General features: G+C 46.3%; 1 protein-coding gene across 5 annotated transcripts in view; it reads right to left on the reverse strand.

Annotated features, from left to right (window-relative positions):
• MAPKAPK3 (MAPK activated protein kinase 3) overlaps positions 1 to 16,764 on the reverse strand; it is a 38,543-nt gene that overhangs the window by 14,386 nt on the left and 7,393 nt on the right. The window contains exon 1 of one of the 5 annotated variants that reach the window (XM_085516596.1): positions 2,156 to 2,215. The exons of the other annotated variants lie outside the window; for them this stretch is intronic. Within the exon in view, the coding sequence (XP_085372722.1) occupies positions 2,156 to 2,200 (45 nt within the window). The 5' untranslated portion in view covers positions 2,201 to 2,215. Of the gene's footprint in view, positions 1 to 2,155; positions 2,216 to 16,764 lie in introns of those variants that run through there. 5 annotated transcript variants of the gene reach the window in all.

The following is a 16,764-nucleotide window of genomic DNA, read 5'->3' on the forward strand; positions in this document are numbered from 1 at the left end:
AGCTGCTTTCAACAGAAGGTAAATGAAGTATGCTCACGTATACCTAAAGGTTAAAGCCTTAGCAGGTAACTGCACCAAGAGGCTGCGTAACAGTTTCTTCCAAGTAAAAGCATCTGTTAGCCTGGATCCTCTCATTCTGTTCCCCCTGCTAAGGACAATAAGGAAAATGACCCTCCAACCTGCCCCCCAGATGCTGGGAGAAAAGTCATCCAGATGCATTGCAAACCCTTATGGTTTAGAGACTGAAGACACCAAGAATTTTCATACTGACTGGGAATTTGTTTCTTAAACTCGACACAAACTTCTCACAGCACCAGGGTCAGAATGGCCTTTCAAATATCAAAAGCCTGAACTTCCCCCCATCACATGCGAGGCCAGTTTATTTTAAAGGCTTTAATCTCTGGAACTGAGCCCTAAGAGCTCATCTTTCCCATCCTGCAACCTCACACGTGAAAAACAAGTCCCTTCCCTACACATTATGGCTGTGATTTGGATTTGGTACTTCATACCCTGTGGAAATAATAATTGTAATGATGGAGCAGCAACACGAGTGCTATGCAAAGCACCATCCAGCACACTGAAAGAGTAGAGAAATACCTCTGATCTAGTCACCTTAGAAAAGGATTAAACAACTATGCAGGGCCTCTTTTCAAACAGGCAAACAAAAACTGCTGCACTATCCGGCATTAGCCTGGAGCTCTTGTTGTGTTTGCTATCAGGCCCCAGTCAAAACACAACTGCATACTAACTGCTGAAAACATGTATTAACATGTAACCTGTCATTAGGGTCCTAAAAATCAGCTCAGAAAAACGAGATTGTTTCCCCATCCAATTGCTGAGCCTCCCAAGGCTCAAACGGTGTCTCGGGCACCTCCTGGAATACAGAAGCATGATTTAAAGGTCACAGAAAGGAAGCCACAAATTCTAGTTTCTGTACTGACTCCAATGTAGGCAATTTGCACCACTTGGATAAAGAGCTTATCCCCCTCTGCTGCTCCAACATCCCTTCAGCAAACAGACACAGCAACACAGCTGTGCCATTGCACAAACTGCTGGCAGACCCCTGGGCAGAATGTAAAAGGATTCTCCTCTCCTCCAGGCTGGGAATGGGGAGAGGGTGATGAGTGCTGCGGGCACACGTTGTTGTGCTTTTGTGATGGAGGAAGGGACGAGCTGCCTGAGCAGGTGCTCCCCATCAGGACAGCCCTGGGACTGCTCAGCTCTGCCCCACGGGTTCCACAGCCCCAGCACGCTGCCAGCTTCTCCATGGTGTAAGCGGCTAAACGAGCTTTCTTGCCAAGTGCAACGTCCTTGCAGCCAACCCACTTCTTCCACAGCTGTCACTCTGCACCCAGAGCACACCCGTTTGAGATCACTTGCTATCCGCCTCTTCCTTCCTGCTCCAGCCCAAGCGATGGCCTGATTTCCAACACAAATAACTTCCTAAAAAAAAGAGATGGCTCCAATTTGGACAAAAAACCCATTAGCAAGCCCAAATGCGCCTGCTATACTTTTCAGCCCCCAGCCCATTCAGCAGCTTTCCCTTCCCAGCCGCTGTGTTCCAGCTCATAGGGCTGTCCATCAGCATTTTCCTCTCTGCCCTTCTGAGCTTGGGCTGGTGCCTGCAGGGCTCCTCAAAGGTTCACTCAATGACACGTGCAACAATATCGCTCCAACACCCTCAGGACTAACCAGGCCACTCAGAAAAGCATGAGGCAATTTACTGCTTTGACGTGACTGGATCAGTGCCAGCCCTGAGCAGGACACTTCACAACCCTCCTTACCTTTCCTGTGCTGTTAATTAGACATAACCATTATCTCTACTAATGTTAATTGCACTATAATCTGTGTACCTGGCACTTGCACAGTGTGCAGAGACAGTTTGCATGTTTGTACTGAGTGCTAACAAAAATTACATCTCCGCATTGAATTCCCACTCTCTAAAGTGCCTTTACGAGGCATTTGGATACATGAGGATCTGCAGCTTCTGTTCTCCATTCCTACAAGTAGGTTTCATGTACCCCTCAGTGCCAAGCTTGGATGTACCCATGACAAAATGACACCTGGAAAGCAGAGGAAAAGAAATGCAAAAGGAAGGGCACACACGCTGAAATGTGCCAGAAGCCAAGCGACGTCTGATGCATCAAACACTAACCTTTGGATTTCTCCTCCTGAGCTTTAAAAATAAATTCAATCTCATATCTAGGTCTGGAACCGTCTTTTAAAAGGTCTCATAGACGCAGACACCTGTACAATGAAAGCCAGGCAGAGCTGAAGTTACATTTCTACAGAATGGAGGTGATGGTTCAGAAACAGTCTGAAGTTGGAGCTGAGGTAGCAAAACTGCAAATGCTGCCATCTTCTTGAGGATGAAGACAGTCCTCAACCTGCTCCTATGGCTGTGCCAGCCATGGTACCACTAAGCCTAGGTCACTAACATCTACAACACAGCTGAGGGAGCCATTGACAAACCCAGAGCTTTAGAAAGTCCTCTGAGACTGCTGGTTCATTCCATGGTTTGAAGAAAGAGAAACTCCAGTCTCCCCCAAAGCTCCCACACAGCACAGCTGAGTTGTGATATGATCCCATAGGCAGCAGCATGAACCAACCCAACTCCATATCAAGGAAGACCCAAAACAATGTCCCATCTCCTAGATCCTCACTGTTCCATATCAGAGATGCATTTAATACAGTCTACAGCCTCATCCCCAATCCACACATTACTCATCCATAAAATCCAGGACCAAGATGGAGCTGCCCCATGGCCTGTTTGTGAGGAAATGGGGTGTGTGCTCCTGGCTACCCACCCAGCCCAGGGCCAGCATGTTACAGCTCAAGCTACCCAAGCTCTAACTCAGGTCAGTGAGTGTCTACCAAGCCAAACTTCAGAGCTGCAGCCTAGCAGGCAAGTGCTGTGTGATTTCTGCCTGTGCAGAATTGCTTGATAGGAGGAAGGAATAAAAGGAGAGAGACTAAAAAGTGACACAGTAGCTTCTAATTGCTTCTCCATTGATTCAGCGTTGTGTAAGCAAGGAAGGAGAGCAGGAACCCTCATAACCCAATAGACTGATCTATACAGGAAACAGCCTTCTAAGGGCTCCAGAGAGCTGCATTTTCTGGACTCTGAAGCCATAATAGCAGAGAAGATACCCATAGGCAGAGGCATGGGGCAGGCTGAGGGCAGGCAGCAGTGACTGCTTTGTGACTTTCCCTCTTCACAAGCACCAGCATAGATGAGATGCTACTATTACACCTGCCCTCCATTTCCCACACAAGGAATTCAGACCCTTGCACGTATTTCATTTATTTGAAAGTTCAGCAATTCCCTCTGGTTCCAAGCAGGAAAGGTGCTGGAATTAAACCTATCACAGGCTCAGCTATCACCTACTGCACACACCATGCTGGGGTAGCACCCAGTGCTACATGCATCTTTCTCTCACCCACACCAATTCCAGACCCTGAACTCCCATCTCCTTCAATAGACAATCACTTTTATCAGCCCTAAAATCTATTCTGCTCACAGGAAGGTTTCCCATTATTAACAGGAATGGAGCTGGAAGAAGCTTTCAGTGCTTAGGATCCTCAGCAGAGATACATGTGTGTTTAAGCAGAGCTGTATTTTTCTATCTGAGTAGATAAAGCCTCTGCTTAGGCATATGTGTGTAAATGCCTGACTTCTTTTGCTCTTTTTTTCCCATGTAGCTGTTACAAAAAATGCTGAATCCTACAAACAAGCCTGTGAATTTCAATTCACGCTGATGCGCAGTAACTTAACTCCATTTGCTGCAGAGCAGCTTTTCCAGCCTTTATTCCAGAGGAGCTGATGGCAAAAGGAGGCTTGGATAACATTTCTTTCATCTCTACCCTCCTATACACTACCAAAAAAGAGAGAGCTATCACTGTGGCCTGGGACATTTTGTCTTTTCTTACACCCTGATTGTTTGCACATCTATCAATTCAATGTTAACAATCTTTATCTGTTTCAGAGCTCTCCATAAGGGATAAAGCCACCCTTTGTGTCTGAACGCAGAAGGAATTGAAATTACCCAGGGTTTCCTCCTTCCACATCAGCACTGCCCGTCAGTCAAACAACAGCAAGAAGCTCGTGCCTATTTGCAGTGGCAGCCCAGCAAGCAGGGAAATGCACAAATGCAAAGCTCAAAGGAAGCAATGATTTCTTGCTTAAAATAATAGATATCCAACACACTTCTGATAGAATTACGATGCTGGAGCATCAGTCTATAGGAAAAAGGATAAAACCAGGGTAGCAGAAGCTCATCACCAGACCTTCCTCCTTTATGTCACATCCAGTTGAAGCTGTTAGAAATGGCATCTCCTTGGAGCCTTTACTAAACCTGTCATCATGACTCCAGCAGAGCTGTCCGAGCTGTGGCTGCCACCGGCACTCAGCTCCACAGCCAGCCCCAGGGGTGGGCTGCTGCACGATGCTGACAGCTGAGCCCAGCAGCACCAGCTGCACAATAAGTGCCTGTGGGATCTCTGCTTTTTGCTTGGCCTAGTGAGCACCAGGGTTTATTTCCTGTGCTGAGAGATCCTACTCTACCCACTTCTCCTCTCTGATCTTCCAGGCCCAACTCAGTGCACCCTCTGTGATGGCACAGGTCAGCACAGGCCTTTAGTGCCTTGCCAGCATGGGAGAACAAAGAGGATGGAGCACATTCACACAATGCCAGACACTCTGAGCCCAGCCTCCCACAGGCATGCAAGACTGAAAGTTCTTAAACATGCATCTCAAGAAGAAGACAGGAAGAGCAGGGTGTGCAAGGACACAAAGCACAGCTCAGCAGAGATGTGCTCCTCTGCAAGATGGACATGCTGGAGAACTGAGCTCTCCAAGAGCTCCTGCTCCCCATCCTGAGAGCACACACAGGGTAAGCTCCAAGCCTCTCTCCTGCAGTGCATCAGCCAGGGCTCCCAAGCACCAGCTCTGGTGTGGTTTGAGATTTTATTTATGGCAGTAGCATCCAAACCACAACCAGGCACTTGGTAACACGACTCTGCGACCTGAGGTAAATAAATGAGACGTGCTGCTATTAATTCTCTAATTACACGTGCATCTAGGCATTCATTCTGCAAAGGTCAGCTGTCTTTGTTCATAAATGTTAGTGGAGATGTGGCAAACGACTCAAATGGCGAAGCAGCCGGACAGTTTACATTCCAGAGGTATCCTCTTGCACACGCAAGGCAGGAACAAAACACAGCAACAGTACCATGCTGATAAAGTTGTTTCCTTTGGAAAATGAGCAAAAAATGCCCACAAAGAAAATCAACTGCTCTGATACTCCATAGCGTCAGATTGAACTACTTGAACCACAGAGCCAAAAACAGGCTGTACATTCAATGCTATGATGCACGCAGAGGTTTCAATAAAGGCATGCTATACATAAGACAACTTCGCATTTTAACACTGCACTTGCTCCTGCCAGCAGTAGTGTCTGTAACCACCCCTAACACACGTGCAATCATAGTCTGTTATTTCCACTTTCGGAAAAGGTATAAGACCACATACATGAGAAAAACCACCTAACCACACAACATGCCAAGTTACTCCGGCAGTAATAACCATTGCACTCTACTACCCACATTTTCCCTGGGAATCAGCAAAAAGAGGAAACGCTGTTGGTGTTACTTGCAGCGGTTCCTGCTCACTCAGTGCCAAACACCAAAGCCACCTGCAAGCTGCTGCACAGCAGGACACAGCTGTGCTGGAGCAGGACATGGTGGGAGGAACAACCCACCAGTGCTGCTATCTATGTCTGATGCTTCCCTTCACCATCTTCCCACTAAGAAATAGTATCAAAACAAACACTAGTGATAATAGCAAACAAGGCAGAAACAAGAATCAGTAATGTGTTTAATCTCATTAACCACAGATAATAGCAGCTCCAAGAGGAACACCTGAATGCCCTCTTGGCTGACTTCCCCTCCCCTCCCATGAATTCAGAAGGGCCATCCATGCATGTAAAGTCTGGCAGTGCACCAGGGCAGGTCGGTCTTCCACAGATAGCCCTGTTCTTCCTCTTCTTTTATTTATTTATCATCCTTTAACATTCATTTTCTCCATCTATATTTAAATCAGATGATCTCTACGGTCTCCTCCAACCCAAGTCATTCTATGATTCTGAGACAAATTGACCCAAGAACCCACAAATAAACAAGGAGCTTCCAAGTCTTCCATCTCCCATTCCATAGGATTCACTGACTTTTAAGCATTACCTTAAAGGGTAACATAGCTAAATCCCAGACATCAGAAGCAGCATCCATATCTCATGACACTCATGAGGGGATGTTCAACAGATGGACTCAGCATAAGCATTGATGCAGTAAAGCTGCTCCTGATGTTGCAGTTCTACACCCAGCCCTGCACAGGTCACTGCTCCCAGCTTCCCCAAGCACACAGGTTCACGTCCCCAAGCTCCAGAGCACAGTGAACATCTCCTGGATTTGCTGCCCATTTCATTTCTGCCTTTAGCCAACTTGCCTCCCTGTATTAGGATGTGTGACAGACGGGAGCAGAGGTCTCTTGCCCTAAGAATCCATGACCCACTTCTTTTTCAGATGTTACAGGAAAACTGCTCTACATTCCCTGTGTTCAGACACAGGAAAGCAGTCAGACACCACAAAGACAGAACTGAACAGCCTAAATTGAGTGGGTTTGGGTTGGTTTTATTTTGTTGTTTGTTGGTTTTTCTCCAAATTCAATGGCATTTCCTTCATATTTCCGACTAGATTTGTTCCCCATGTCTGGGTTGTGCTGGCTGCCTCATGACTATGCACGCAAAAGGTGGATCCCAAGAATATTTGGGAACCTAACAGTTAGGTGCTTAAAATTGAAAAATTGTCAGAAAAATTGAGATCTGGCAAAAGCATCGCTGAAGAAAAAACACCCCAGGAATTTCCACTCTTGTCACTTTTCAGAGCTGGAAGATTCATCCCTTCCCTTCTCCTCAGGCATCACCTGCAGGATACCTGCTCAGGGCATGCTGCAGTGCTGGCTCAATTCCACAAGCTGGTGTGTCTGAATGAGAGAAGTCTGGGCTTCACAAAGGGCTGGAGGGGCAGGGAGAAAGCTGGGTCAATGGAGAGAAGGGACTGAGCAGGTCTTTCTGGCCTAAAGTCACCTACTCAATTCTAAGTAACATCAGTATATGGAAGCAGCCGCCCCAGGGAAGCACAGATGGCTTTTGAGGCAATGAGAATCGGGAGAACACATCCCCACCAAGGCTGTGCTAGCAGGGAAGCAGGCTGCCTGGCCCCCCAGCAGGGCTGGCCAACACTTGGCTGGAAACAGCAGCACAGGGGAAGGCGCTCAGTCACGAAGCTCTTCCCAACATAGAGACAGATCTGCAGGTGCAAACAGGATGGGATATTTGCAGATCTGGGACATCATGCAGCACTCCAGAAAAGTTGGATGATACCTGTCACGTATGTAGGATTTCATCCAAGACCTGTCAGGTGCTGCTAATCTCAACTCTCCTGTGTTAATCCTATTGCCAGAAGTGCTCCTGTGTTCATTCACATATGGCCACACGACACTTTCCAAACCATTCCACTTGTAATACCTTAAGAAATCAGCGCTTGGCTTCTCTTTGTCACCTGACGTGTCACGAGATAAAGGGATGGCATTACTCAAACCTTAACACACCAAACTCCTGATGTCTCCGTTCCCCCCAGCAGCTGACTATTCCCACAGTGTGACATTTTGAACACAAAAAGAGGAGCTTGCACTGCCAGAGCTCATAATTATCCCATCAAAAACTGCATCCCTGGCTGCAAAACTAGAACAATTTTAGTCAAAATTAAAAGTTTCCTCATGAAGATACACATCTGATTGGTATTAATGCCTTCTTATGCCCTGGATAGAACTTCTTGTCCAAAACCACTTCTGAAGCAGAACAAAAAATTCTCTTGCCTTGTGAGAAAGATGGAATCAGGCTGCAGAAACAGGGCTGAAGTCTGGATGTTTGCTCCCATTACTAAAGGCATTTTTCATAACCCCAATACAGAATACACCACAATGGAGCACCCCCTCTCCCTCCCATAAAAGCCCTTATTGATGGGCTCAGTATTGTTAAAGAGATCCACACTCACTCACATGTTACAAGACCAATTGAACATTGAGAAGCTTATAGGCTCATATCTGAACTAAGCACTTATTTATAGAAGCTCAACTAAACCAAAAGTAAATGTAACAAACAGCAGAACCACAAACCCCCATTGTTCTGCAAGGCATATGGTGGCTTTGTTCCCTGGTAGGTACACCCACCCAGTTGTCTTAAATACCTTGCAGAAGGGATCAAAAGCAACAAATATCTGTCAGAGGCCAAGGAGAGAAACACAACTAAATCCCAGGAGCCAGCAGTGCTCCCCGGCACTTTGGAGATGAACTTTGAGCTTCCACTCAGCAGAAATACCGCTCTATCTAAAGGGCACAGATTTCTTGATTATAAACACTCTGCAGCACTGTAGATTCTTGCAGCACTGCTCAGCCCAGATTTCACCAAGGCCTTGCAAGATATCATCTCTTCTGACTACACAAACCTTCCAAAAAACCATACAACCACAAGCAAACAACCTGCACACAGTCTGTAGCTACATCCTTCTGCCCACCTCTGCCAATCCCCACGCTGTCAGCCTGTGAATAAGCACAGTTATTAGATTCCCTTGTGTCCAGAACCTTTTGCATTCAATGTATTTTCCACGCTGCGTCTGCAGCCCAGACATCCTGTCTTTAAGTACCGTCACGCAGCCCTACCAGTACACACAACACAAAGCAGAACCCATGGCCAGCCCTGCCCTGTCCCCCCCCAACTCCAGCCCATGTTGAGCTGACGCTGTGCAGCCCTCACTGCCTCTCCCACAACTCCCTAACATGGGCTCCTTTCGCTGCTCGCAGCACATGAACTCTGCGAGTTCTAGATTTTTGCAGAGCCATTAATATTCTTCCGCATAGCTGAGCTGTCAAAACCACACCACTAAAAATTACAAGGGAGCAAACAGTCTGTGTAGCTTAATTTTTCCCCCAGGATGACTTGCAGCATTTGTTGTAACCACCACAGACGCCCAGCAGCACCAGTACCAAAGTGCAGGTGATGTGCAGCCTGTGGATCCAATGCGGTCCAGAAAACGAGGTAACCTCTGCTAAACAAAATGAGGAAAGGAGAACTCAGCTTTCATTCCCACTCTGCACATTCCTCTTGCCACCAAGAGACTGGACAGGGATCCCCCTCCTCTCCCATGGTTGCCACAGACATCTTCTGGTACAAGACCCCTGTGGATGTCACTCCCCTCGTGCTTTATCACAGCACAAATTGTTTGAAAACCTCAAACACAGACAAGAGAGGCTGTAGTAAATAGTGATAACATTGGTTCTGTGCATACAGCATAACTCAGTAATCTCATTATTCCATTGTTTCTTTACATTGCTTTCTCTCTGAACCATTTAGCACTCCACTAATAAAAATGTAATAAGTAAGAAGTGGTGGATAGACTAATAGTTCTTTGTCAACTCGTTCTTGCTATCCACAGACCTCTGTGATGCTTAAAAGCCAAATACCATTTGACTTGTCATTTTAGATATTTTAATATTAATGAATTCTAGGATTAAGGCTGCTTGAGTAACCTGAATCGCTCCCTTCGCAGCACGCATTAAGTGCAGCGCTATCCCATGCTGTTTCTTCCTTCTCAGCTCCATTCAACCTGAACCCAACTGCAGTGTAGACAGGAGTGCAGAGCGATGGGATCTGCTTGCTGCAGCCTCCCCCACCTCCTCTTCACTTCACATAGGAAATGGAAGGTGCAGTGGGAGAGGCAGGAGCTTGTAAAAGACAAAGAAGGGTCTTGTGGGTACCACAGCTGAATGCTACTCTCAAAATATGGATACCCTCAAAATACAGACTCTCCTCCTGCCCCTGACATCCCATGCAATGCTCAGGCAGCCAGCTGAGCCAAGCAGCTGCCCTGGTTTACCCTGTCAAAACACAAACAAAAACCCAACATTAAGCCACCCCTGACTCAGATCTCCAAGAACCCAGAGGGTACTTCCATGCCTAGAAGTGCATCCCAGCCCTCTATTCCACACATGCAAAAGAGGAGCAATATACATTTATCTTAAAGCAAAGTTGAAAATAACACGGACCCAGGCACTGCACTGAAAGCACCACGGTACATACCCAGGAGGAAAAGAGAAAACTGTTTTCAGAGTAGGTCTTGAATAACCTGAAACAAAGAAGCTGTGGCCCCAGCAACCCAGTCATCCTGCCTGTGCCCCAAAACAGGCTGACATGGGGCAGAAAACAACACAAGCAAGAGGGCCAGAGCACACATAGAATGGATGCTGACATTCACATCAGACAAACTGTTTTTCTTATCACTGAGAGCAGTTGAACAATTTCTGCCAAAACAACTCTTGCCCAGGAAACACCAACTTTCAGGCCTGGCCAAGTACCAATATAAGAGCAGGCAAGTAGACCAAGGCCAAGGCACCAGTGCATGGGCTGGGGCCCTGTAGGCAGGTATGTGTGCTGTCACAGCCCACCTCTGCCTCCTTCCAGCCCCTGCTAAGAGAGCTCCTCATTGATCCAACGAGATCATCATTTTTCCAAGTTCTATTTTTTCCCTTTTGCACAGGACTTATGACATTAGTCACAGTCCTAATGCTTTCACTGCAATAAACACTTCTCTTAACAGATAGTTTGTGTGAGCAAGGACAATGACTGTTGGCTATTTTTGCTCTGTTCTACAATTAACTCTGCTAGCGCCTGAGAAGCTGATGACATCAGAAGAGTAATCACTATTTTAACTGAGATGCCTCTTCTCAATGCTGTCTTCAAGCCACATATATCCAGTTTTCATCACTGCTCACCCTCGTGAGCATCCATCATGCAGAATGAACTCATCTTGGAACAACTCATAGTGGGTGCTTCCCCATTCCCTTCCATCCACACTCCCTCTCACTGCTGAATTCTACAGGGTGCAGGTGGTGCATCCACACATACGGTGGCTGCAACATGGGCATTATTGTTACTGTGTTGTCCCTTTTGTTTCTACTTAAAGATCACTTACAAAGATGAAGGAATCAAGATGACAACATCATTTGCTATAACTTTTGTTCAAATTCAAGCCCATTTACTCTAGTGAGCCTGGGTGTAGTCTTCCAAGATAGATAATCACCCTTCAAGATCTAAAGGGTCAACAAAAAGGATCTCTAGGTTTGTTGACATCTGCTCAACTCAATGATTAAAACCAGTCAGAATCTGTCTTTCACCATTACACCACACACCTTTACGGTACTACGTTGCTTTCCAAAAACAAGATGTAATCACAAGATGTAAATCTCCTGTCACTCAGATTTCAGCTGATAATGAAGCAATCGATAACTTCAGTTCATTTTCCTGACTGCTCACCTCCTTCAACAGAGTAAAAACTCAAACAAGTCACTGTGGTCCATGGTGGCACTGAGTGACCCAGCTGGTGGACATGGAGGTGATGGGTTGACAGTCAGACTATGTGATCTCAGTGGTCTTTTCCAACCCTAATGGGTCTGTGATCACTATGTTCTGCTGCATCCAATTTTTTCTGCTCACACACAGGGCAGATTTAAGAGACACTATAAACTGGTGTAGATATGCAGGAAAATGTGAATGATGGAATTAGAACACATACCTCAAGGGTCCAACTTGGCATTACAGAAACCTGGGCTACTGCAGGGTCACCAGAAGTGTTGCACTGAACGGCAGCAGCAGCACAGCATCTATTTCAGGACTTTTTCCTATACCCAGGATTTACATTATGCACACAAGCCTGACTACCTCCTGGAAACAGCAGTGCTGACTGACTGCTATTTTCACAGCCAGAGGGAAAACAAATATAAGGTCAAAACTGAATTCCTAATTCAAGCCAAACTCGGTCAGACTTTCCAGGAAAAAGGCAGAAAGGCATTTCTGAGTGACTTACCCAACAAGCTGGACTTTGTTGTACATGTGTGCTTTCTAACCAGCCTCCCGTGGGCCACAGTTCTTAGTAATTAATGCTTATTTGGTCCCTTTTTCATTAGGGATATAAACGTTGGCCCTTTTATTTCAGAAAAGAGAAGGAAGGCAAATCTTACACCACAGTTTACATATGACTAGTTAAAAAAAAACAAACAGAACCTTTAAGAACTGATTGGGGAACAACTGCAGAAGGAGAAAAGAACAGAGCAGTGACACATTTCTACAGGGCACTAATAATACACTTCTACCTGGTCTCAGAAAAAGTTCAATTGGAAATACTCATTTTGAATGCATTTTCACTTCTTTCTTCAATGTACGTCTCACTAAATGACAAATTCAAACTGAACCCCCCCCAGATTTAGTAGTCTGGAAAAAGATTAACAATAGATTTAATCACAATTCAATAGCTCAGTTTTTATTTACTGACTAATAAATGGATTTGAGAGAAGAAAAATGGAAGAGCTGCAGAGAGATGCCTCACGGATTATTAAAAATTACGTGAAGGGAAAGTAATGAAATAGAAGTTTTGGGGTAGAAGGGAAAATTGACATTTACTGACATTTAGCAGTTAAAATGTAATCCTTCCAGAAAATGAATAGCAGGAGGTGGGGGCAGCAGAGAAGGGAATCAACCCCTGCCCTGATTATGCAAGAGAAAAGAAGTTAATAAGCACGGCATAAACTGAATGAAAGAACCAAACCAGGAGTGCTTGCAGGTGAAGTCCTCCCAGACACACAGCAGGATGACAGAAGTCCCCCAGATACTGATTTCAGCCAGGCTTTGGTTTAGGACATATTCCCTGCTAAGCAAGCAGGAAGTTACAAACCATTACTGACAACATCATATTGAAGTGGAAAAGAGACCATTGCTCCTAACTGCGCAGTAGCAGTGATTAGCAACCGATCCACTGTAATACAAAGCTCAGAACTTGCAAAGGACTCTATGTATTTATTTAGGAAAACACTTTGCAAATGAAACCATTATTTTTAAAAGCAAAGAGAAAAAGAAAACCCCTGTGGGTTTTGTAACAGAGACTAAAGCCACTCTGAGCAAACATATCATGAAATGCAAAACATCGGCACAGGCTTCTATATGATCGTGCAGCAAAATGTACAGAGCACTATTAGAAAGGTCGTGCCTCCTTGGAACCATTTCAAGTTAAGCAGTTGAAATGGTGGGAGCTCTGCCCTGCTGAACTCTTACAGAACTGATGTCCTAAGGAGTTTTGAAACACTTCACGCTTCAGAGAAATGAGGAACCTTTGGGTAATAAGAACTAATCATTAAACAGAACCTTAATTCATATTAATAATATATTAGCAGCGCTCATCTCATCCAAAGAAAATAAGCATTTAATACCCTTGTGCAGATAAAAAAGGGAATAATGACACGCGGTTGTCTACTGGTAATCCCCTGCACAGTAGGGAACCAAGTTGAAATGGAACACATTACTGCTATTCATTTTCTAATACGAAGTGGTGCGGTACCACTCTGTGATGCAGGCGGTGTGCCTTACACACGTAAGAAGCCAAGGAGTAGCAGAGATGTTCACAATGCCCTACTGCAGCCCAGTCTATTCCTACTCCAACTTGCTGATACACAGGCCAGGAGACCAGTTTGAGGTGACAGAGTATCTTTAAGAGAGATGAAGCAATCCCATTTGGAACACACAAGACCTGCATTGGAAAATGGTTGTTCAGCACTCACTACAAAGTCAGCATGGTGAACGGGCTCAGATGTTCCAGTTTAGATGGGTTCATAACCACAAACACACAAAGAACGCAAACTTCTTCATGACCTTTGATGATTAGGAAAGATGGGAAAGACAACGTGAAAGGAAACATGTTTAGCAGCAGCACAGATATTTTTCCTATCCATCCCTTAGAAGATCACTGCACAGTCTGTGCTCACATCAGCTCCACTTGTGCTCCAAACTCGAGCAAAGCACAAACTAAAATTGCTCCCCCATGAAACACAAAGGATTTGCTTGTAGGATGCAAGCAAAAACATGCAACAGAAGTAGCCCTCCAGCTATTAGCTCCTATTGCTGAAATCAAGACAGTCAGAGAGACACCAATAACCAACTGGGGATATTTTGATCTAAGCAAGAAGGAATTATTGCTGTGTTGGCCCAACACTTGTGAGAACTTTCTCCATATTTCCCCTGAGATTTGGCTTTTGTGCAAAGAAGCAACATGGCAATCATCCGCCCTCCCTCACACCTCCCCAACAACAATTCAGACAGCAGAGAGGTGGGAAAGACCCAGAATTAATTGCTCTTGTATAAAGCCTTTTATCAATAACACATATTGCTGTTTTCTCCTCTCCCATCCTGAGGCAAGAAGTTTGTTTCTGCAGCTCTTCAGTGCAGTGCCCCATTTTTCAATGGTAACAGGCATTCAGCCCCAGCTCAAGTCAAGGCAGCCACACTCACCTTCCTAACAGAGACGTGCCCGCAACATGAGGCTCTGCGGTGTGACTGGAACCAGCAGTCACTCTCACCTCCCTCTGCCTTCTGGACACCTTCAATCGCTGCATTTCAGAATCAGCAAAAAGTCTTTCTGGAGCTGGGAGATTGAGGAAAATTCCACTGATACCAATCCACCAGAACTGAGACCACTTCCAAATCAACTGCCCCTTCCCCACTCTGCACCCTCACTTATCAGTCTGCTTCCCTCTCCTTTGGTGCTGGACAGCCAACCCTGACAGCTCTGGTAGAACACCCAATTCAATTCCAGCAGCCATGGCACTAAGGCCTGAACAAAACCCACAGACTCTGCCCTTTGTAAGAATGGCTGCACCACAAGCTTCGGCAGAGACATATTTGCTATGAGAGCAACAGAAACGAACAGCAAGAACACAGCCAGCTCCCAAAGCGGGTTGCAGTTCTTTCCCAAATGCAGCTACAAAGCTTAGTCTATAAAAGCCATTAATAGGAATCCAAAAATTGAATTAAAATCATATCAGCGCTTGGAAACACGATTTCATTGTGTATTTGAGCCAGCTTAAAGCATTGAGTTCCCCTTTCTTTGAAGTTTCAGCTTCTGGTTAAATGGAATGAACTGCTGTCAGCAGCTGCTTTTCACTGTAATTTCTATTAAGAGTGAAAATAAGCAATAGGAAATGTCTGAAAAAATTCCAGCAGCATTAGACTGCTTGCATTTCCACAGGCCAAGCCTGAGAGAAGTGCTCTCCAGCCCTGACCTTCACAAGAGGGAGAAAAAAAATATTGGAATATGAATAGGCACTGTGAAAAACCTCTTGCACTTTATGTTTACACCCTAGTTTAGACAAGAACAACTTGTCCAGGAAGACACACCTTACATGAAACTATTATGCAAGTGAAAGGCGCTACCCAGGGCTGAGAGCAAAGCTCCACCTCCCTGGGCTTGGTCTGGAGGATTCCATACACCTACTGCAGTAACCCAGGGCAAGCAGTGAGATGCCTCCTGGAGATAGAAGCTGCAAAGAACCACAGCACGTTTGGGACCTCCCAGCCCCACCCCTGCCATGGGCTGGCTGCCCTGGGGCCCCTTCATGGCCTGGGTCATCTCCAGAGATGGCATCACAGCTCTGGGCAGCACTGCCAGCACCTCACTGCCCCCTAATATCTCCCCTCCTTTAGTATAGACTGCTTCCCCTTGTCTTATCACTATCAGTGGAAAGAGGTCACTCAACTGTTCATAAGCTCCCTTTGAGTACTGGAAGGCTGCAGTGAAGTCTCTCTGGAGGTTTCTCTTCTCGATGCTGACCACCCCAGCTCCCTCAGCCTGTCCTTGCAGGGGAGATGCTCCAGCAACAGGAATGCCCCCATCCCAGGGGGTGGGTGCCTCAGAAAACCCCAGACTGGAGCTGACCTTTTGGCTTCCCATCGCTCGGCAATGCAGAAGGATGAGCAGAAGGGCAGGAAGCTCCCAGGCACAGAGTGGCCATTGGTCCCTCCTGCTGTCCCATGTCAGCCTTGGGCTGGAAGTGGAGAGCAGAGCTGAGGATGAGGCCTCTGCTCCACGCAGCCACAAAGGGGACGTTGTGCTGCAGCATGGCAGCAGCAGTGCCCTCTGCCTGGAGCAGGGACATCCCTGGTGACAGCGGCCCTGTTGCTGTAGCAACCAGACTGCTTGTCACAAAGCCACATTGAGGAGAAGCCACATACAGAGATGGAATCAGGCCCTGAAGGAAATTCATTCTTAACAACAGGATGCTTGATTTTTCACCAAGCACACCAAGGAGGGACGGTATTCCTCACCGCTGGAACCAGCAGCGAGGAGGATGCTGGCAGTGCTGAGTGCCAGGCTTCAGAACGCTGTGTATGGGCTGGAAGGACTCCATCCCCAAAACACACGGCCAATTTGGTCCCAAAGCCTCAGGGAGTGCTGCACAGCACAGACTGAACCACACTCTGAAAACAAAACCAAGCCCAATTCAACCCCCAGCAGAGCAGAAACCAGCCACGCTTACAAACCCCTGCACCCTGCTGACTCACACCTTGGCAAACTGCTCTCCCCAACCAAAATTTCACCACCCAGAAAGCTCCCTGCACGAACAGCATGAGTCACCCCGCAGCCCGACACTTCCACTTCACCTATGGCAGAAAAGCTGTTCAAAAAAAACCAAAACAACCCCAAAACAACAACAAACAAAAGGGTTTTGGGAGCTCTCAGCACAGCCCACAAATCTGCGCTCAGCCCTGAGGCTGTCATGCTCAGCAGCAGCCTCAAGAGAAAACCACCCTGGGAAAAGGCCCATGGAGA

Source organism: Coturnix japonica, chromosome 15, assembly GCF_054131305.1.
Source record: "Coturnix japonica strain WE chromosome 15, WE-NBRP24, whole genome shotgun sequence".
Lineage (NCBI taxonomy): Eukaryota > Metazoa > Chordata > Aves > Galliformes > Phasianidae > Coturnix > Coturnix japonica.